Source organism: Ruditapes philippinarum, unplaced genomic scaffold (genome assembly GCF_026571515.1).
Source record: "Ruditapes philippinarum isolate M1 unplaced genomic scaffold, ASM2657151v2 ctg934_1_1_1_1, whole genome shotgun sequence".
NCBI lineage: Eukaryota > Metazoa > Mollusca > Bivalvia > Venerida > Veneridae > Ruditapes > Ruditapes philippinarum.
In genome coordinates, this window is record NW_026860129.1 from 97,311 (window position 1) to 119,635 (window position 22,325).

Below are 22,325 nucleotides of genomic sequence, written 5' to 3' on the forward strand. Positions count from 1 at the left end.
GTATAACAAAAGAACTCCATTCATAACATCATAATTGTAGTGTGGAATATACTATGTCTGATTTTAAATTGACAAATTTTAACCTATGAAGTGCAAAATGCAGCCTCCATCTATTGAACCTTAAAAGTGTACACCTTTACTAAGAAGACTAAAGAGTACTTACTAATGAAGCTTACATAGCTAATATGTTCTCGTTCATAAAAGATAGTTATACAAATCGTAGATGACTATTTCTAAGACACTCATTCTCAGATATCTATTTATACATGTATTATTGAATCGGGAAATGAATGAACACAAATATTGTCACTTATATATTTCATTCACACAACATGCTAGCCACTTTATTAGTGCAGACGTTTTACATCTCACTGAACTTCAAAGACGTGAAGTTCGTTACTTTCGCCCGCAATGATAAGCTTCCAGTGTTTTCTATCAAAGCAAATCGCTCTTAGACTTTTTAAGTTATGCACGTTTGAGACAATTTCTCCGAGCAACTTCCCATCAGGTCCTAGATAAACAACATTATCCGATGAATTACCACTAACAATCACATGCCCAGTACCATCTGTACAAACACCCCATGGGTTTATCAACTCTTTATTATCATACTGCCACAACAAGGTGCCGCCAATGTCTATTGTTATCACTCCCCGAAATTTATCAATAACGTGTATCATTTTCCCGTCATCGCTCACGCAAAGCTCGCGTATATATCTAAACAGTTTGTGCCCTGTTTGGTCCGTCTCAATGACTTTTAAACATTCTCCATTCATCGTATAGATATATACCTTGTCACCATCGTTGCCCATCACCAATTTACCATCAAGAACAGCTAAGCCTCTACACATGTGTTTGAATGTCAGTAAACGAGTTTTGGTTAAATGACTTCTCGTAGACACAATCTGCACTGTACTATTGTGTAGGCTTACGGCAGCTTCTACATTACTTAGTCTAGATACTGAATTAGGCGAAACGGACATATCTAATGAATCCTTAATTAGGTAGTTTTCATGATCAGCTAATTTTATATTTTTATTCTCAAAATCAGCAAATAAAATATCACCTGAATCAAGTAAACAACACGACCAAATATTACAAATCTTTTTATCACCAACTATGTTTATATTCATAGTGGTTCTATTACAAGTTTTGTAAATTTTATGCTTCATTGATGCAAAATGTGCTAGTGAGTCAATATTCTTCAAGAAATGAAATATTTCTAAGTTCCTTTCAAAAGTGAGTCCATGACCTCTTTCATTTGACATCACAATTATTTCTTTATTATTTTCGGATAACGTACACTCTGACAGTTTAACGTTAACAAATGTTTGAGAATCATTATTCTGTGACATTTTTATACCAGCTTTGCGGGAGGCAAGATTTCCTATTCTTTCTTGTATCATCTTTATACTTCTACGGTTATCTTCATCTAGCTTTCCAAACGTAACATCAAGTTCAGCGATAGAAGCCTGCTCAAGTCTGTCTAAAATTTCGTTTAGCTCTTGTCTGTACTGTTTTATGTCTTCCAGAAATGATGCCTTGGCATTCTTATTTTCCTTAATTTCCTGTTGTTTTTTCTTTAAGATAACTCCCATTTCAGTAATTGCCCTTTCCAATTCTGCATCTATTTTCCTTACATTATCAGTCAGAATATTCGTCTGGATATATTCAGGAATGTAGTGGATACCTTGGCATGACCTGAATTTGTAAAATAGCAATGATACAATGTAATTACTGTATAAAAACATTGTTTTCCTAATAGTAGCTCATTACCATGAGCTTTGATATGTTTTGTATAGTGGAGAGTTGTGATTAACTTTAGAATGAAAATTGAAAATATGAGTGCTGGAAAATACTCGTAGCTAACGATACATATTTATACATGTATATAAAAATGCTTTATACCGGTATATAAATTTGCTTTATAGATAAAAATGACATCATTATAGCGAAATTTGTGATGACGTCATGAAAACTAATTCAAAAATGGATCATGGCGTCAAAAGTCTGCAAAAACATATAGAATCTCTCGAAACAAAAATCTCTGACATGAGTTTAAACATGAAAACCAAGAGCGTTTAATTGACAATGGCGCAAATGAATGAAAACTTGATATTTGGTGAATTGCTGAAGCCAAAGATTTTCGTCAGAATGGTGAAAACTGTGAAAGATAATTCTGATTTCCTTAAAAAGGAATGGATGTTGACGAGAAATCGAGTTTGACCGAGCACATCGATTAGGAAGATACAGGTTTGACCCAAAGGTATCCTAGAGCTAATAGTTAAATTCTCAAACTACAAAGACAAAAGAATACATCAAAATGCTTGCAACCTGCAAAACTGATTGGAACAGAATTCTGGGTAAAATACAGTTTTTCCTAAATAGAAAATGCCAGGAAACCACTTCTCGAAATAGCGAAAATAGCGCGACAAAATGACAGTAATAGAGTAAAATTGTTTCGAGACAGACTATATATAAATGGCAAACGCGTGTACCCTGACCAGCGTGACCAATTTATCAAAACGAACCAACATGAGATGCGCAGATATAAAAGCCAGTACGCACCACAAACAGATAGACATAAACAGAATATAATAACTCAGACAAAAACAACAAATACACAGTCACAACGGAAAACAATTGACGATGACAAATTGATGCATGGCAGTAGACATAGGTCTCAAGAGTGTATAGCGCTTGAGAACAGATTTGGCCCCCTAACAAACAATGTTTCACAACAAGAAACACCAAACAGGCAAAACAACACAAATACTGGCAAACGGAACGCGAGATCACCGCTCGAAAACGAAATGACACTTAAAAAATATCGCGAGAACGATTTTGAAATTGACTTAGCTTCTATCCCATCAGACGATGAGTCATATCAAGAGACAGAAAGCGCGGACATTACCCGAAATAATAAAAGTAACAGTGAAGCCGGACAAAGATCAGACAGCGCACGAGAGATTCACGGGTTAACGGTGGCAGTAGCTAGAGAAAGCGGGGAATGGCTGTTGTTATCCAAACAATAGACGATCTCGAAATATAACTGTATTACCTAGTAATTTAAAGGTGTTAACCCTTAATGTTTGTGGGCTAGTTACAAAATTACGTTGTCCTGATTTTTTAGATTTTATTAATAAATATGATATTATTGGTTTCCAGGAAACAAAACTTGATGATACTGATAATATAAATGTACCAGGGTTTTCTGTATATTTACATAATAGAAAGAAATTATCTAGGTATAAATCTGGCGGACTCGCTTTATTTGTTAAAACTGAATATGTACCATATATAGTTGTCGATGAAGTAAGATCTAGCAATTTGATTTTATTTTTTAAGATTTTGGGAAAATGTTTTGAACAACCCGAAGTAGATATTAACTGTGGTGTTATATATATTCCGCCACATGGATCAAGGTACTCAAATGAAGATCCTTTTACTGAGTTACAAAATGAATTGTTTCGATATTGTTCAGATGATAAACATTTGCTGTTGTTCGGAGATTATAATGCGAGATGTAGCAATAGGGATGATTTTGTAAAGGTCGATAATTTTTTGTCTAATTTAGACCAATTTGACGAGTTATATAATGATGAAACACTTATTTTCCAAAATTTTGAATTATTTCAAGTTCCATTAAATAGAAAGTCAATTGATACTGTTGTAAGTGGTTATGGATATCAGATGTTAGATTTTAGTAAAGGAAATAATTTATTTATTTTAAATGGTCGAGTAGAGCCAGACTATACAAATCCTAAAACTACATGTAGAAACGCAAGTGTTGTGGATTATTTTTTATCGACCTCATATGTTTTTAAGTATATTGATGAATTAGAAGTGCATGAATTTTGTGATTTATTTTCTGATGTTCATTGTGCTGTGTCATTAACTCTCAAATGTAAAAAAGATGTACAAACTTATAGTACTTATCATACAAATAAATATGTAAAAGAAATAAATACTGATACTATTACAAAGCTTTGGGACTCTGAAAAATCAGAGGTGTTTACAAAAAACTTAGATATTTTGAAAATTGCAGAAATTGAAAATAGAATAGACAATTTAGCTTTTAATGAAAATTTATCGGTAAATGATTTAAACGAAATTGTTTCAGATATTGGAAAACTATTTGATGATAGCTCAAGAAAGTCTTTTGGAACAATGAAACCCAAAAGATATAAACATGTTAATAAAAATACCTACCCTTGGTTTGATACCTTTTGTTTAAATGCCAGAAATATTTATCACAAAACAAGAAAAGCGTACAATAGATACAAAACAGAACATTTTAGACAGCTTCTTAAAACAGTAAGTAAAAATTATAAAAAAGCAATGCATAACGCTCAGCCACGACATACTCATGAAAGAATTGAAAAATTAAAGTCATTAAAACAAATAACCCAAAAATGTACTGGAAAGTTATTAACCCTAAAGTAAAGGCGTCAGAAACAAATGCAAGTCTAGATGACTTCTTTGACTTTTTCCAAGAATTGAATTCTGATGATCTTGAAAATGGAAATGATTGTCCTGTCTTTGTCGAAAACAATGATATCTTAAATGAAGAAATTAACTCGAAAAGTACTGAAGCTGAAATCCGTAAAGCTGTTAAAACCCTTAAAAATAATAAAGCTCCAGGAAATGACAATATAATAAATGAACAGATAGTATCATCATCCAATACCATGATTTCATTATATTGTAAATTGTTTAATGTTATTTTTGACACTGGGTTAATTCCGGAATCATGGACTATTGGTGTAATAAAACCAATTTATAAAAATAAAGGTAATCCTTCTCTACCTGAAAATTACAGACCTATTTCACTTTTGAGCTGTTTTGGCAAACTTTTTACATGCATTTTGAATAACAGATTAAATATATATGCAGAAAAGGCAAAACTTATAAAAAACATCTCAGGCAGGTTTCAGAAAATCTTACTCAACTAGTGATAACTTATTTATACTCAAAAGCCTAATAGATATAGTGCAGTCTAATAGTAAGAAACTTTATTGCTGTTTTATAGATTTTAAACAAGCGTTTGACTCTGTTTGGAGAAACGGTCTATGGTATAAATTACGAAAAGAAAAAATTAATGGAAAATGTTTTAGTGTTATCTATAACTTGTATAGTAATATTAAGTCAAAAGTAGTAACAAGTGAAGGTTCTACTAACTTTTTTGATTGTAATGTTGGTGTTAGACAGAGCGAAAATTTGTCCCCGTTTTTATTTAGTATATTTTTAAATGACTTGGAAGACTATTTATGTGATAAAAATGTTAATGGATTTTGTAGAAATTGGAAGGTAGGAAATTTGCAAATGTACTTGAAAATATTTGTTCTTTTGTATGCAGATGATACTGTAATTTTTGCAGAAACTGAAAAAGATTTACAAAATGCATTAAATACTTTCAAAACATATTGTGATCAATGGAAATTAAAAATAAATGTTGATAAAACAAAAGTACTTATATTTAGTAAAGGTAACATAAGACGAAACTTGAAATTTTATATTGGCAATAACCAAGTAGAAATTATTAAAGAATACAAGTACCTTGGCATTTATTTTACTAAAAGCTGGTCGTTTATTTCAACGAAGAAACACATAGCAGATCAAGGAAATAAAGCATTGTTTTCACTTTTGAAAAAAATTAAACATTTAAATTTACCATACGAATTACAGATTGATCTTTTTGATAAACTGGTAAAGCCAGTTTTACTTTATGGATGTGAAATCTGGGGGTTTGGAAATGTTGATATCATTGAAAAATTACAATTAAAGTTTTACAAATATATTTTTAAACTTAAGAAATCAACACCTTCATACATGGTATATGGTGAACTTGGAATTTTTCCAGTTCGTATTGATATATACCAAAGAGTTATATCCTTTTGGACGAAACTAATAAATTGTTCGAGCGAAAATACCGACAAACTATCTGGTAAGGTTTACAGCATGTTATATGAAATGAATAATTTAAACAATGTTAAGTCCCAATGGATCGAAAATGTTAGAAATTTGTTATGTTCTTCAGGTTTTTCTGGAGTATGGTACTGTCAGAGTTTTTTAAATGAGAAATGGCTGATTGGGTCAATTTGCCGAAAGTTAAAAGATAATTTTATACAGAAATGGCGCTCTGATATACAATTAACATCAAACACGAATATTTACAAAGGTATTAAAACTGAGTTTGGTAGAAGTGCTTATATTAAGATTTTGTCATCTAGACGAAGCTTATCAATTATGCGTTTTTTTTACTAGAAATCATAGGCTACCTGTGGAAACAGGAAGATGGCAGGGTATACCTTCTTCTGAAAGAAAATGTTCCTTTTGTAATGATGATGTAGGTGACAAATTTCATTATTTGTTCAAATGTCAAAAGTTTTTTGAGGAAAGAAAAAAGTATTTAAAACGGTATTTTTATGTTAATCCCAATTTTTTTCAAATTAGAAGAATTGTTTAGTAGTGAAAATAAAAGTTTACTGAATAAACTTAGTATTTTTATCGAAATTTATATCTAAAAATTTGTAACACTGATATGCCTGGATTGCTTGTTTACTTGAAACATATATTTATTTGCTATATGTATGTTTATTTGTAATGTTACATGTATGATTTGGATATGTTTGTCATTCTCTATTTACATAGCACTTGTTAATATTTCGCCATTATTCACTGTAATTATTATAAAACGATGCTTATGTTGTTTACTTGATGTAAACCTAAGATGGAAATAAAAAGTTTGAGTTTTAGAAAAACAAGCTGCTGTAGTTAGGTCATAAAGGGTTCCGCTTAATATTTTGAGAAAAAAGCGCATTATTAAATATTTTTATAAAATTGTAACCACACCCGATGTGCTTGTATACAAATTCTTTAAGGACAGTAAAATCAACAATGTAAGAGGTTCTTTGGCAATCAAAGTTAAAACATAATTAGAAAATTTAGGATTTGCATAAGGACAGAAATGTCGTTTAGTAAGCAACAATTGTATGCTGCTATTGAAACATTATACTGTCAGTATTATTAATGCTTTAATTCTTCTGTTGATGCAATGCCAAAACTGTGCATTTACAATTTTTTTAAAAAATGTATAGGATTTGAAAAATATTTATCATGTGTAAAAAATTATTCTCATCGCAAAGCTTTCACTAGATATAGATGTAGATTTAAGAATATATCAAGTGGAAATAGAAAATGTATTTTTTTTGCAACATGAATACCACTTTGTTCTTGCATGCCAGCATTACCGTAAAATAAGAAATAAATGTCTTCCTAAAAATTATTGTCATTGGCCAACGCTACAAAATTGTGTGTGTTACTAACAACACAACAATAAATGTATATTCCTAGCAATAAAAACTACGTTCTCGAGAAATTAGAGAAGAAAAAAAATTAAAACGCAAATATTATTTAACTATATATTTAGTACCTGTACACATTTGCCCAACCTGATTTATCTGAACTCATTATATAAACATAACAATAACCGCCCCGATTGTCATTCCATTATTTAAATTGTTTGCACTAGTTATCAGATAGGCCAAGTTACTGGTAGGAATATTGTTCGTTTTAATTTTAACTTGTGTTTCAACTTTGTAAAAATCATTTGTTTTGATATGATTAATTTTATTTTAAACGTTCTATTTCAATATTAATATTGTCATTGGTTATATACATGTGAATATTGTTTTACATGTTTATACAAGTGGGTAAAAAGAACATTTAAATATGTTCATATGCTCAATCAAATATTGAATTGAATTGTTTATAGGTATTAAATGTTCATTGGAGTAATTTTTTCAGTTTCCACGAGATACGTATAACTGTGATTTAACAGTTGTGATATTTCACTTGGCATATACTTATCACATCCCTTAACATTTAACGAGTAGGACAACTTGGTGTAGGTAGAAATTGCTATATAAATGTCAGTTTAAAACCGGATTACCAAGATAATGTTCTGTTATGTTATTTATTTTCTTTTATTTTGAAAAGATGTTTTTTCATATGCAATTAATGCTGTTATTACTCAACATCTTTTAATTTTAGCATTAAATAATAATAATGATAATAATAATAATAATAATGATGATGATGATAACTTCATTTAAAGGTGGAAACACATGAAGATATACAATCGTATACTTAGTATTTATAAAGATTTTGTCCTAAAACCTTTTTTTATATTAAATATCATTTATTTCTTTTTTACAATTTTTTTAAACAAAATAATTGCATAATAAGTATAATAACTTTATGAAATAATGACAGACTTATGAAGATATTTATTTGATCTGCAAGATATGTTTTATACTTATTTTTAATGATGTCAGACAATTAGAAGAACGTATATTAGATGGTATTCTATTCCACATATTTGCACCATTGTAACAAAAATATTTATATATATACATGCATATACCAATCATATTTATTATTTTAGCTGCAAGCCTCTAGATGAGCCAACATATTTCAAGAAAATCGAAAACGAAAAAATATACTCAGAAAGTAAAAAATTGAAGATTCATGTATCAATCTATATTTTGTGTGCGATTATTTAAGTATTTCTAACCATATTTCTACTGCGTCATTTATATATCTAACTTGTTAACAATATTTTTTACTGGCAAGATACAAAGTACACTTTTGTCCGTAAGACAGAATAGAGGTGTATTATTTTCCAGAAACAAGTACATGAAAATACACTGTATTTAAATGGTCAGCGATAGCCTACTTATCAACTTCAATAAGTGCTCATATGGTAATATTTACAGCGATGTCAGAGGTAAACAAAATGAACACACTGTCACTTTTGTAAACGATTATAAAACATATCGACAAAAACAATAAATACTCAATAATCAATTATGTAAAGTTAAAAAGGTCTATATTAGTAAAAAACCAAAATGCTCATTTTCAATTACGCAGCAAAGAAATTAATGTATCTTTTAATTAAATAATATTCAACCGGTAATATAAGGATAAATTTGCCACATTACTAAATATTTATTTATTTATTTATGCGTTCCATCTTCTGTACGGCCTTTACACTTGAAGTCCCGATGCAGTGATGAACTGCACCGTTCTTCTAAGGTCCTCTTTGCTGCCCCATAGCTTGTTGTTGTACGCTGTATCTGTAGGCCAATACGTCTGGCGGGCCTCTTCCAGGTTAGGGCAGTTCTGCAGGATGTGGAAGGGCGTCTGTTCTTCTGCTCCACACTGGCATGAAGCTGTATCGGCGAGACCAAGTCTTTTCATATGCTTTCGTAGACGGCAGTGTCCAGTTCTGAGCCTGAAGATGGTAACTTGGCTGGGTCTGTTTAGTTTGTTGATATTGTCGTTTTGGGATTTGTAGCCATCGTTTTTGTCTTTCCATGTGTTTCTGAATGAGCACTTTACTAAAGTCTTTGCTTCATTATAGGATATTGGGGGTTGGGGTTGCTCCTTCTTTGACCCTTCCTTGGCTAATTTGTCTGCAGCTTCGTTGCCGGCAATGCCAACATGGGCAGGAATCCATTGCAGTACCACGTTGTTGTGTTCTGACAGGCCGTCTAGTTGTGCCAGCAGCTGTCTAGTGGTGGTGTTTGATGGTCCTGCTGAGAGGGATTGTAGAGCTGACAGGGAGTCTGTCAGGAAGACAACGTTCCTTCGCTGTATCCCTTGCTCAATCAGGTGATGTGTTGCTGAGTGAAGGGCCTGTACCTCGGCTCTGTAGTTGGAGCTCTGTTTGCCCACTGAAGTAGCTAGGGTAAAGGGAGTCCCTTCAGGGTAGCTGATGTACACCCCGCTTCCAGCGTTTTTGACTGCTCTTTCAGCTGATCCATCGGTGTAGGCTTGGATCCATGAGTGTGGTGGATAGCGCTGATGGATCATGTCCAGTGTATGGGCTTTTTGTTGGACAGGATTTTGTGACTTGTTCTCAACTCCTGGGACATCAACTCTGATTGTTGGAGTTTGTTGTCTAGGGATCCATGTGTCTGGGGTGAGTGGTTCTATGTCTGTGTCAACTTCCACTCCCTTTTCACGATTCAGATCTCTGACAATGTGACTCAGGCTTTGTCTTTTAAGTCTGCTTTTGGGTCTGCTCTGGAGTTTTGAGTGGAGCGGATGGGATGATAGTCTCCGTGCTTTCTCAGAATGTACTAGCACCTTGCACTGCCTCCTTGACTCTAGCGGTTCGAGGTTGGCTGTCTTTTCCATTTCTGCAACCGGTGTTGTCTTCATTGCCCCTAGGATGATGCGTAGGCCTGAGTTCTGGACTTTGTCAAGTTTGCTCTTAGTGGTTTTGGAGGCTGTTGTCCATGATGTGGAGGCGTACTCTGCTATCGGTCTTACTGTGCCAGTGTAAATCTGTTTCAGGATTTTTCCATTTGCACCCCAGGTTGTGCCAGCAAGCTTTTTCATAATGGATAACTTTTTGATGGTTCTTTCTTGAAGTTTGTCTATGTGTGGGTTCCAAGTTAGACGTGAGTCGAGTGTGACACCAAGGAATGTTGTTGTTTCCACTTGGGGTACTGAGATGTTGTCCAGGGTTAACTTGATTTTCTCCTTGGATCTTGATAGTGAGAAAAGCATGGTGACTGTCTTGGTTTTGTTGATGTTTAGGGCCCACCTGTCTGTCCACTCTGCTACCTTGTTCACAGCTGTTTGGATTCGAACTGTAACAGTACCTACACTTGTTTCGGAGCTCCAGATAGAAAGGTCGTCAGCATGTAGGGTGTTCGACACGCATCTTGGCAGGTTGGACACAAGGTCGTTGATGTATACGAGGAACAATGTGGGGGATATTACTCCTCCTTGTGGCACCCCTTCTCTCATCTTTACTTGCTGACTGAGAGTGTTGTCGAGCTTGACTCTTGCTGTTCTGTTGAAAAGGTAGCCCCTGATCTATTTGTGCAGCTTCCCAGACACCCCGTTCTGAAGCAGCTTCAAAAGCAGACCCTCCTTCCAGACTCTGTCAAACGCTTTAGAAAGGTCAAAGAAGACGGCAAGCACCTTCTTTTTCTCTTGGAAAGCATCTTCTATGTCTTGCGTGAAGTAGGCTAATTGGTCTACCGTACTGTGATGTTGTCTGTATCCAGTCTGAGTTGGGACAAGCAGGTTGTTTGACTCAAGGTGCCAGACTAGCCTCTTGTTGATGATCCTCACCAGGAGTTTACCAGTGCAGCTCAGTAGACTGATGGGTCTGTAGCTCTCTGGTTTGCTCTTGTCTTTACCCTTCTTGAAGATGGGTGTGATGTGTGCTTCTTTCCATTTGGAAGGGAATTTACCAGAGTGCCAACTGAGGTTAAAGATGTAGAGAAGAGTAGTCTTGGCCTTGTACCCTAGATGTTTTAGCATTTCATTGGTAATGCCATCTGCGCCTGGTGACTTCTTCTTCTTCAACTTCTTCAGTGCACCCTGTAACTCCTGCATGGTCAGACTGTCAGACATGCATGGGCTCACTTCACTTTCCCTATGGTTCTCAAGTGTTCTGGTCTCTTGTCTTACTTCTCTGACTCGTTCTTGTGGGAGGTTGACGCTACTCTCCGCCTCGTATACTCTGGCAAATAGGTTTGCAGCGGCCTTTCCTGTGACAGGTTCGCTGTCAACTAGGAGGACTGTTTTCTTCTGCTGTTGGTTGTCGTTGTTCAGCAGATTGGTAAGATGCCAGAGCTTTGTGGTGTCTTTCTCGAGATTCAGAGATGCAGTTTTTTCATGCCAGCTTTTCCTTGTCTGTTCTGCCTTTTCTTCCTCAAAAAGTTCTTTTAGTTGATTATATTTTAGGATGTTCTGTTCAGAGGGATTTTCTTCCATGATTTCTCTGGCTTCATTCATCTGATTTTGAAGTTTGTCCAGCTCTGAGGTCCAGAAGGGTTTGTAGTCCCGCCTTCTACCTCTGGGTACGGACTCTTGAGCGGCACTGAGAATCGCTTCAGTGAACAAACTTGCAGCCTTGTCCACATCTGATGTTTTAGTTTGGATGTTCTTACAGTTTCTGTCTGTCAGGATCTTAAAGACATTCCAGTCAGCTTTCTTGTAGTTCCAGCTTGGTGGTAGTTTGCCTTCTCTGTTGATACTTTTCTGGACAGTGATGATAACTGGTTTATGGTCACTGCCCCCGAGTTGTGATGACACTTCACGGTGCGAGATTTTCTGAATGTCGTCTGTGGCAATAGCTAGATCCGGGCTGCTTGTCGTGTGCCAGACTCTAGAATAGAATGTTGGTGTGTCATCTGGTTTGTTAAGGAGGACGAGACGATTGGACACAATCCAGTCTTCAACTTCCTCGCCTTTGGCATTAAGCTCCTTGTATCCCCAACTAGGAGAGTGGCTGTTGAAGTCGCCTACTGCTATCCAGTTGGTCTGGTTGTCATTTAGTTGGGGTAGCTTGATCTGCTTGTTTGGAGGGCTGTAGAGATTGAGGACAGTCAGGTTTCTGTCTGGCAGGATGACCTCTACACTGATGGACTCTGTGTCTGAATCAATGGAGCGTTCTTTCTCAACTGATGGTAAACTATTCTTCACTAGGGTGCAGACCCCACCCTTAGGTCTATTTTGTCTATCATGTCTGTAAAGTTCATAACCTCTGATGAAGAATCGGTTGTTTTCCTTAAGATGGATTTCCTGGATGCAGCCGATGTCGATGCTGTTAGTTTTCAGGAAATTTTGCAGCTCTAGCTTTTTGTGCTGCACACCCTCTGCGTTCCAATGCATGATGCGGAGGGGCTGGTTGTGACTAGTAGCTGTACTCTGTCCTCCCCTAGTCACTATAGGAGTACCAGAGCCGCAGTCAGTAGCTTTTGGTGGGCCCCTTCGAGGCTCGGGTCCCGGCGCCGCCCTACCCTGTCCACGGTTCAACAGGACGACACCACATCGATCCAACGTTAGTTGTACGGCCATACTGATGGGTTGTGCGTGAATGTCCGATTCGCTTCCCACGCCGATAAAGGCTGACATTCGCCGACTTCGGTGGTTGAGGTTTTTGCTCAGGGTGGCCTCCTCCCAAAGAATAGCTGCCTGTCAGGGCTATAGAACCTACTCCGTCCTTGGTTTTTATATTGGTGATTTCCTTCACCTAGCACTTTCCCCGGAGGGGGTATAGCCGCAAGGCAGCGGAGGTTTGAAGTTAGAGTTTTCCTTCTCCTAGACAGACTGCCTTCCTAGGCTTACGAGTTCTGTCTACTCGAAGCAGTGGTTATGGCGCCAGAGAACCGCCTTCGCCCCTTCTCCTGTTAGTATAAGCAGGTCCGCCGGGCTAGTAACAAGCCACGCGTGCAGGCCAGGAGCTGGACTAGGTTGACAGAGGCTATATTTTCCGCACACCGTTGGAGCATTTTCTAAGTAATGGGAGCTTGTCCCCATTACCACCCCTGGTGATATCAACCACTGGACCCATTACTAAATATAATTGGAACAAAATCAAGGACATTTTTTTCGATTAAAATACTACATAGAAATCAATTTTTATTCAGTATTCGTCCAATTACGGTATTTAATCTTTATTGCACTCTACTGTATACATTTTCAAAACCACATTTGATTAAAGCTGTACCATATAGACTCTGTTTATACAACTTCAAGTTTACACACGTTTACTTTTCGTCTTAAAAGCGAAAGTAGACTCACCTATGCGTGATCGTAAAGCACACATGACAACCGACGGCGTCGTGATCAGCACAGTACATGTCTACAAGTTTTAGAGAATGAAGCTTACATCTCTCTGTCGGCACCGACGGTAAATATTTGCTACCTGATCCACTTTGACCAAACTTCGACTGTCCTACTAATGTATGACCAGCTAAAACAGAGAAACTGTTGTGATTGTCTACACAATTCTCACACAGATATTCCTGACAGTCAACACAGCATTTAACCGCCTCACTGTTCTTGTCTTTCTTGTTACATGGTGTGCATGAAAAGTCAAAAAGTTCATCTGAAGATCGAGGTGTACACCGTTCGGTCGCCATCTTAAAGATTTAGATTTTCTGCATTTATCTCCCTTGTAATACTAAACGTATCATGTTTCAAAGTTTTATCTACCTACACATTTTATCCCTGTGCAAAACGAAAATGAATTCATAAATCATAGAGATAATGGTATTTTACATTTATCGGGGTTTATGTTATAAGATAAACGCTCGGTGAGGTTTTCTTTAAAATTATTCTATATATAAAGAATTAAACCTGTAATAAAATGATATTACAATAAAATATGTTACAATACAAATTTCTTACAATACAAATACATTTTGTAATCTCTCTGGATAAGAGTAACAGGTACAATGAAGGGTTCACTTTTTAACAGGACCTTTTCGAGATTCAAGCTGTGCTTTATATATGCATTTTGACTAGACTAGGGACCGGTGTGTCATTTATAACAAAATGATTCTTCTCCCACATATCTGCCAGTATTGAATAAATGAGTTGAGTTGACAAAAAAAAAACAAAAAAAAAACAAAAAAAAAAAAAAAAAAAAAAAAAAAAAAAACAACAAAAAACAACCTAACCTATTTGGCCTTGTTATTTGCCAGTGATAAAAGATACCTTACAAATTTTGATGCAATGTTATTAGCAATGGCTTTCCCGTAATGGTAATAACGTTTTTATTTTATAGGTAAACGTGACTGTGTTTATTTTGTTTTTCGGCCGAAGGCCGTCTGATTTCATCTTGACTTCCGCTAAAATTGATAGTAAAGAAATGAATATAGGCAGAATTTTCATTGGTCATTTTTACACTAATAACCGGTTCGACTGATACACGTACTTTAGAAGAGCTTCCGTTAAAGGTAGAGGTCTGTTCGATTGTGCGATCGCAAGAAATGTTGGAAAAAATATAAGTCAGAATAAATATAAAAACATAATAATGATATTTTCTAGATGTTTCTAACAACTTTTCAATAAATATATGAAATAAAATATGGCAGTTCGCCTTTTTGATAGTTTTGCGTTCGATTGGATTTCTGTTCTTAGCTGTTCTAGTCATTATATTCTCTTCTCGAACCGGGCATAAGAAGATTGAAACGAACTTTCGACTAATTTACAGTTACAAAATTCTCCGTGGAATTAGTGTACAGTATCTACTAAATTTTTGTTTTATTATAAATTCCTATTCAAATCAAATTCCATTTTGATTAAAATCAAATAATGTAAGTAATATTGTTTAAATCTAAGATGACAATTATTGGGGAAAAACATTACGGGTAAAAATGAACTGGAAAAAAACCATTGAGGACGAATAAAATGTTCTGTTTGCGGTAAGCATGGTTAGTAGAGAATTGTAGTGCAAGTTAACAAGTTTGACTTCGGCCGAGTATCTTTTTAATGATACTTCTTGTTTTCTTTCTTTTTGTTAGGTTTAACGTCACACTTACACAGTATAGGTCAATTTTACTGGTGGAGGAAGTGCACTTTTTCGGACACAAACGGACACCTGAGTTTATATTAAAACTGAACCTAAATTTTCAAATTTTCGTTGTTGAAGATGATGCATCTATTTGTGACTGTACAACTACTTGTAAGAAACATGTATTTTTTGTAAGTACATTTCAGCAATTATAATAGATAATATTAAACACGTGAATCGGGATGACTACACTTGGACAAACGGACCAAAAATATATGAAATATTTTCTAAGTATGAGTATTTAAATAAACAAACAAGGGTGTGTACATAAACAAAAACAATTAAATTCAATTTCAACAGCCACGTTTTGATTTTTTTAAAGTATTTGGCGTCTGCAAATAAATAAATGACATATATCCACAATAAACCTCAAAATGGTAATGTAACTAAATTCACCTTGTATGCGCATGTTTTCGTTGTCTTGTATTATTTAAACGACGAGGTAATTTTGAGCTATATGTATGTTAGGTTAATCATGTTGATAGAATTTCAGTTGCAAGATAAGGTTTTAAAAAATTAAAGGAATTAAAGGTAAACTATATGTAAAATAGTATACAATAATATATATACAAAAGGGTTGGGTTAAAAGTTATAACAACATTATCGGGGCCCCTCCAAAATTGTTCATTTTTAGGTCCCCTGCCCCCTTTAAAGCATGTCCGACAGTCATATATTTTGGCGAATATCTAAACAATCGTCATCAGATTGGTCGTTTTTTCCCGGAAATTTACGGGTATATTTTCGGGAAATAAATCGACCTATCTATCAGATCAATATTTACCAAGATAGCGGAGTTTTTATTGAAATTTCAACGGGGAAATACTCTGAAGCCGCAGGTGACTTTATTTCACATTGTCATTTTAGGTTATTGGAATATTTTGATTACTTTTATGTAGTTTTAAGTACTCAGCATGATAAATGCTTGTGATAATATCTCACTCGTGTAACTTTTTGTTTCCTGCGTAGCCATGATCCATGTCGACCTCGCGTAGCCTAGGTCACAAATAAAACGGGCGCCGTCCGATTAAACGATTTTTATAAAATCGGCAGATTTTTTGATGTCGTGGACGCCGGGCGATTTTAAATCTGATACCTTGCGTGGTCACGAATGAAACAGTCGTCGGGCGATTTTTGCCGAGTGGATTTTACAGAAAGAATTATTCGGATCAGGCGGTCGCCGCCGATGTCCGTACGGCGCCTGTGCGATTTAAAAGTGAATCGGACGGTTGCCGCGCGGGCGCCGGGCGACAATGACTTTACATTTAATAACATCCTAGATAAATCAGCCAGTTGTAATTATGCCAGCAAAGAAGTCAGCTGCCAAACCCAAGGGGAAGGCCAATGAGTTGGTCCGTGTTGTTGACAACGAGTCACCAACGGCCAGTATCGAGGCCGTAGAAGGCGAAAATCAATCAGACATTCGCATGGACATTCAAGAAAAAATTCATGTTTACTATTATTCAAAAAGAAATTCACAAATATATTTTTGAGGCAATTACAACTTCTTCAAGCTGAAATTACAACAACAAACACAAGCAGCCCCGGTCGCCGATGATGACAAAACGATGACCGCCCGGTGCCTGTACATGAATCGTCCGGGTACCGGGCGATAATCGTTTGACTACTTGTCTCTATTCAGGCACCGGGCGGGGCCCGGCCGATGTCCGCCCGGGCGCCTTTAAATCGGACGCTGTTTTAGTAGAAAAAAAAATCGCCCGATCAAAAAAATCATCGCCCGGTCGCCGCCCGGCGACCGAACGATGTCCGCTCGATTATATTTATACTCAGTGACCCCAAAAATTATCGTCCGGCCGCCGTTAGCTTTTAAGTATTACTTAAAACTCGAAGGCGCCCGCCCGATGAGCAAAATTTTCAGCTGCTGCCGTCCGATAGTCACTGCCGCCGGACGGACGCCGGCCGATATTGCGATTTTTTGGAGAAAACACATACTTTGTGAACTTTCAATGAGCCGTACCTCTTTGGGTCTACCTTAAAATACCCATCGTATTGCACATAAATAATAAAATGTTCCGGGTTTCACTACTTCGCAACAGTTTATAACATATTAGTAGAAACGGGCTCTACTTCCTTGAAAACAACTCATTCGTTGAAAGAGACATTATCAAAGTGTACTTCACCTGACAACGTTGATATTTACACCTGTCCCATAGATAATGATGTAGAAAACAAAAAGATATCCTTGTTGATATTCATCCTCACCAAACTACAAGTATAAATGGTTGATACTTAAGTTACTTAAGATGAAGTTAAAAAATACGTTATAATATGTTTTACGTGCAAGTCGCAATTCTTCTTGTCTAATTAGAATATTAATTAAGTAAGTAAATAAGTTTCTAATTATACAGGACAAACGTCGCAAAGATCATATGGCTACTTCTAGCTTTACTGATGTAAGAAGACCTTGCAAACGGGCACGTGAGAAGAACCACCTACGTTATATTCCGTAAGAGTTGGATGGTTTATTCACATGAAAGGATCGATTTGAAGTTCCTGACGGGATTCGAACCCACAGTGGTGTGAAGTCAACGACATTTAACCACTCGGCCGCGGAGACTATAAGACATATTTTGTATGCAATACAAAACATGCTTTGTTCCTATATTTATTTTATTACTGAATATTATGTATATCGCAATTCTCAAAAAGCGAGATCCTTCGAGAGCAATGGAGACAAAATCAGATAGATGAAAATCGCAAACGCACTTTTATTTAGTATGATCATGGGGTACAATGGATAATGCAACACTCACTTCCCTATCACCGGCTTAATTTTCAGCAATCACTGATCCTGAATGACCAGAAAAATAAAACAGCGCAACATTTAAGTACGAGGCAATTTATTACAGATATCACACAATGCTTAACGCTCAGGGAGGCGGTCACAAGTGAAAATGTGCAGTGGTCAGATTACTTTGGTATCTGCTGCTAATTTTGACGGAACAACGGGATGGCATTTTAGAGCTGCCCATGAGAGACTATAGATAGTGTAACACCTCTCAAGCCCCTATAGCACCGGCTTATTCTGTATCAAATCCTCAACAATTAAAATAATGAAACGACCAGAAAAAAAGAACAACGCCGAGATGATATACATGTACATGGTAAACATTTAACACTTAACAGCCAGGGCAGCAATCGTGAAGTTAAAGGAAGCAGATACCATTATGCTATGATTTGCTGTTTGTGACCGACCCACTATCTGATAGTTGCTTAAACAGCGACGCAGTAATCTCAAAAACATTTCATTTACGATATCATTCATTGCTCAAACATTATCATCTCTGTTCAGACTCAATTTAATGTCACAATAAACACAGATAATATGAACGGAATTGTATCATTCTATCTGTTGACCGTAGTACTCTTATTCACCGAGACAAGAACAGGTTTGTATACATCTATATATTATATTTTCACAATCGAATATAGTAAAATTTATGAAAATCAACATTATCGTTTTGTCTTTACTGCTTTCAGTGTCGTCCAAGTTAATGAACTTTTGTTATTTCACTAACTGGTCCAACAAGTTGGCGTCATTTGACGCTAGATTTGACATCCGGGACATCAATGTAACGCTGTGTTCACATCTTATCTACGCTTTCGCAAAAATTGACGCATCAAATGTTAGACTTTCTCCGACCCAAAATGATGACGACAATGGTCAACTTGTCAACAAGAAAGGAAGATATTTCGACTTTAATAAGCTGAAGATAGAACACCCGAACTTAGTGACACTTTTATCAATAGGTGGTGCCTGGGCCGGAAGTGGTGGATTTGTATCAATTGTTCGTTCACCGGAAACGATGAAATTATTCTCCAGAAATGTAGCGATATATCTGAGGGATCGTGATTTCGATGGTATCGATATCGATTGGGAGTGGCCGGGCGATACATATCGAAACAAATACACCACATTGCTGGAGGTAATATATATATGATATACACTTATACTAAACATGCTTGTAAAAAATACATGTATGTTATATATATCATATAATTTGCATGTAAAATATCGATGCTTTAATTATAGATAAATGTCTAGTATCATCATATAAAGTCGAAATTAATCAATGATGTGAAAATAAATAGACTAAAAGGAAAAATAAGTTAGTATATGAAATACTGGAATAATTTATATCAAACGTCGAGTTTTGAACTAGGTAAGGGCTACCCAAACACGACTCATGTGAAAAGTATTAATTAAGCAATATTTCTACAATCAATATTTCAATATTAAGTCAAGGTTACATTTTTTGTAGCAACATATACATTCTATGACAAAAATAATATTAATGGTAAACAGATACGATTTAAGAAACTTACATTGGAATTAACATAACTTTTCGTTCAAAACTATTTTTACCACAAGAACACGTAAATAAATGTGCTATATGAACGTCATAAATAACATGCAAACATGCATTATTGTCGGTACATTATTACTGCGGCAGATCAGTGTTTAAAAGAAACGACAATAATTAATGTTTGACAACTACATAGAGCCATCGTATTCGCTCTGTTTTAAAAGGGCACAATTACCTATGTTTTTGACATAATAGGACGTACTTTAACTATTATTCCGGATTAAAAATACCATTTGAGTTTGGTCTCGGCTAAAAACTTGTTTGAAACATTTCAGATCAAACGGTTTATCTGTTTCCCGAATTGCGCATAATAACTCATCTAAAGGTGTTTAAATGCTTCTAACTGAAACAGGGCGTAAGAAAATCACACAAAATACATGTAGTTTTTTAGATTTATTTCTGTTCGTGCATCTTTATTATCATACGCATATACATGTATATTCCAATCACTCGCCTAAGATCAGCTTTTTTTCTTCAGATTATCATATTATTGAAAAATCTGGTGCAAGCTTATTGAAATATTAAAATCTTAAGCGTGTGTCCTACATTTTACCATTGGTAGAATTGTTCAAAAGAATGCGTTTAGCAAGTGCGACTTAACAGTTTACAATATTATCTAAGTTCAAAGGAGGGGACCAACATAGCTCAACCAAAGATCTATGTTATATTCCTATATATATTGTCATTTCCATATTAATTTTAGATGCGTCCGTGGCCGAGTGGTTAAGATTGTTGACTTCAAACCACTTGCCACTCACCCTGTAGGTTCATTTTCCGCCATGGACTTTATGTCGGTGGTTCTACTCAGGTTCCCGCTCGTGTCTGAAATAATGCACTGAGGGGCACCTGATGTTTACCCGACTGAAAATCTCACATGACCTTTATTGTGTTGGTGCGACTTAAAAAACAGTACTTGTTTATATAATCGTGTATATTCATTTCAAAGCAAGAAACAACTGTCAATAAGAATGACATAAATTTGTATTTCATCTAAAGTCGAAAAGTGTTGTTGTGATAGTAAAATATTGTTTTGAGCTACAAATAATGAGAAAATAATCTCATAAAAAACAGGATAAATATCTCGTTATCACAACACAGTTTCACCTATTATGAGCACAGGGGACCCACACAGTGTTTGGATGGTATATACTGCTTGATAGTGACCTTAAAATGAGATTTTAGTCATAACCTTATAATATGTATATAAATATAGACAAGGGGCATTACTCGGTAAATAGAGAATTTTCGATCACCTTCAAATTCATGCGAGATTTTCCACTAATTGAATAAAAAAATCCAAAAACTATACTGCGTTGCATAGCTTATATAATCCACAATTGATAAACACTAACTTTATTTTGATTCCCTTAGCCCATTTTAAGAAATTTATTCAAAACCGTTCACTCCTGTCACAAAATTGCTTAGTCGTACGAGATGTCGCAACACCAAATTCCACGGGTAAAATATCAATTTTAAAAGGGTGAGGTACAAATAAACGCATGCAAACAATTACACAACATAGTTTCTATTACCTACCTGCGCAAATAGTCGTGAAGCGCTCTATATTCGTCTGTTTCGAACGAAATCTTCAAATCAGAGCAGAATCTGCTTCGACGTAGACATCTTGGGGAAACCCCGGTCACGTGACCAGCCGGTGTATCGAGACCTTTCATTGGTTCGGTAGGAACTTTGTTTATAACGACAACCAATGAAAGGTTTCCATACACCATGGCCAGCATTTCCAACATGTATTCGCCGAAGCAGATTTCTGCACTGATTTGAAGATTTCGTTCGAAACAGACGAATATAGAGCGCTTCAAGACTATTTGCGCAGGTAGGTAATAGAAACTATGTTGTGTTATTGTTTGCATGCGTTTATTTGTACCTCACCCTTTTAAAATTGATATTTTACCCGTGGAATTTGGTGTTGCGACATCTCGTACGACTAAGCAATTTCGTGACAGAAGTGAACGGTTTTGAATAAATTTCTTAAAATGGGCTAAGGGAATCAAAATAAAGTTAGTGTTTATCAATTGTGGATTATATAAGCTATGCAACGCAGTATAGCTTTTGGATTTTTTTTATTTAATTAGTGGAAAATCTCGCATGAATTTGAAGGTGATCGAAAATTCTCTATTTACCGAGTAATGCCCCTTGTCTATATTTATATACATATTATAAGGTTATGACTAAAATCTCATTTTAAGGTCACTATCAAGCAGTATATACCATCCAAACACTGTGTGGGCCCCCTGTGATTATGAGGAAGAAATATCACATAATAATTAAGAAATAAACTTATTATAAAATATTATGAAACAGTAAACGGTTTTGTATTTATGCATTAAAACATTAAATTAAAACAATATGTTGTAAAAAGAATTATCTAACGTGTGTCATAGAATGACGAGGCTTGAATTTGAAAAAAAAACTGTTTCGAACGAGCAAAAATTGCCTATTGTTCTCTATCGCAGTTGCTTCCTGGGTAGAAATCATTTCAAGCTTATGCAATATTTCCTATTTCCAATACTTAAGATACTCGTTTTATA

General features: G+C 35.6%; 2 protein-coding genes across 3 annotated transcripts in view; one reads left to right on the forward strand and one right to left on the reverse strand.

The window, feature by feature from the left end:
* Window positions 1-239: 239 nt before the first annotated feature.
* On the reverse strand, window positions 240-14,009 carry LOC132758984 (uncharacterized). The gene is made up of 2 exons (XM_060750704.1): window positions 13,615-14,009; window positions 240-1,701 (listed from the first exon to the last, which is right to left on the reverse strand). Exons 1-2 carry the CDS (start codon window positions 13,953-13,955, stop codon window positions 369-371), a joined length of 1,674 nt encoding a protein of 557 aa, XP_060606687.1. The 5' UTR covers window positions 13,956-14,009; the 3' UTR covers window positions 240-368.
* A 4,640-nt stretch (window positions 14,010-18,649) lies between these two features.
* The window catches only part of LOC132758983 (uncharacterized), a 47,802-nt gene continuing 44,126 nt past the window's right edge, over window positions 18,650-22,325 (forward strand). For both annotated transcript variants that reach the window (XM_060750703.1, XM_060750702.1), the window contains exons 1-2: window positions 18,650-18,798; window positions 18,890-19,335. In XM_060750703.1, the coding sequence (XP_060606686.1) occupies window positions 18,735-18,798; window positions 18,890-19,335 (510 nt within the window). In that variant the 5' untranslated portion in view covers window positions 18,650-18,734. The remainder of the gene's footprint in view (window positions 18,799-18,889; window positions 19,336-22,325) is intronic.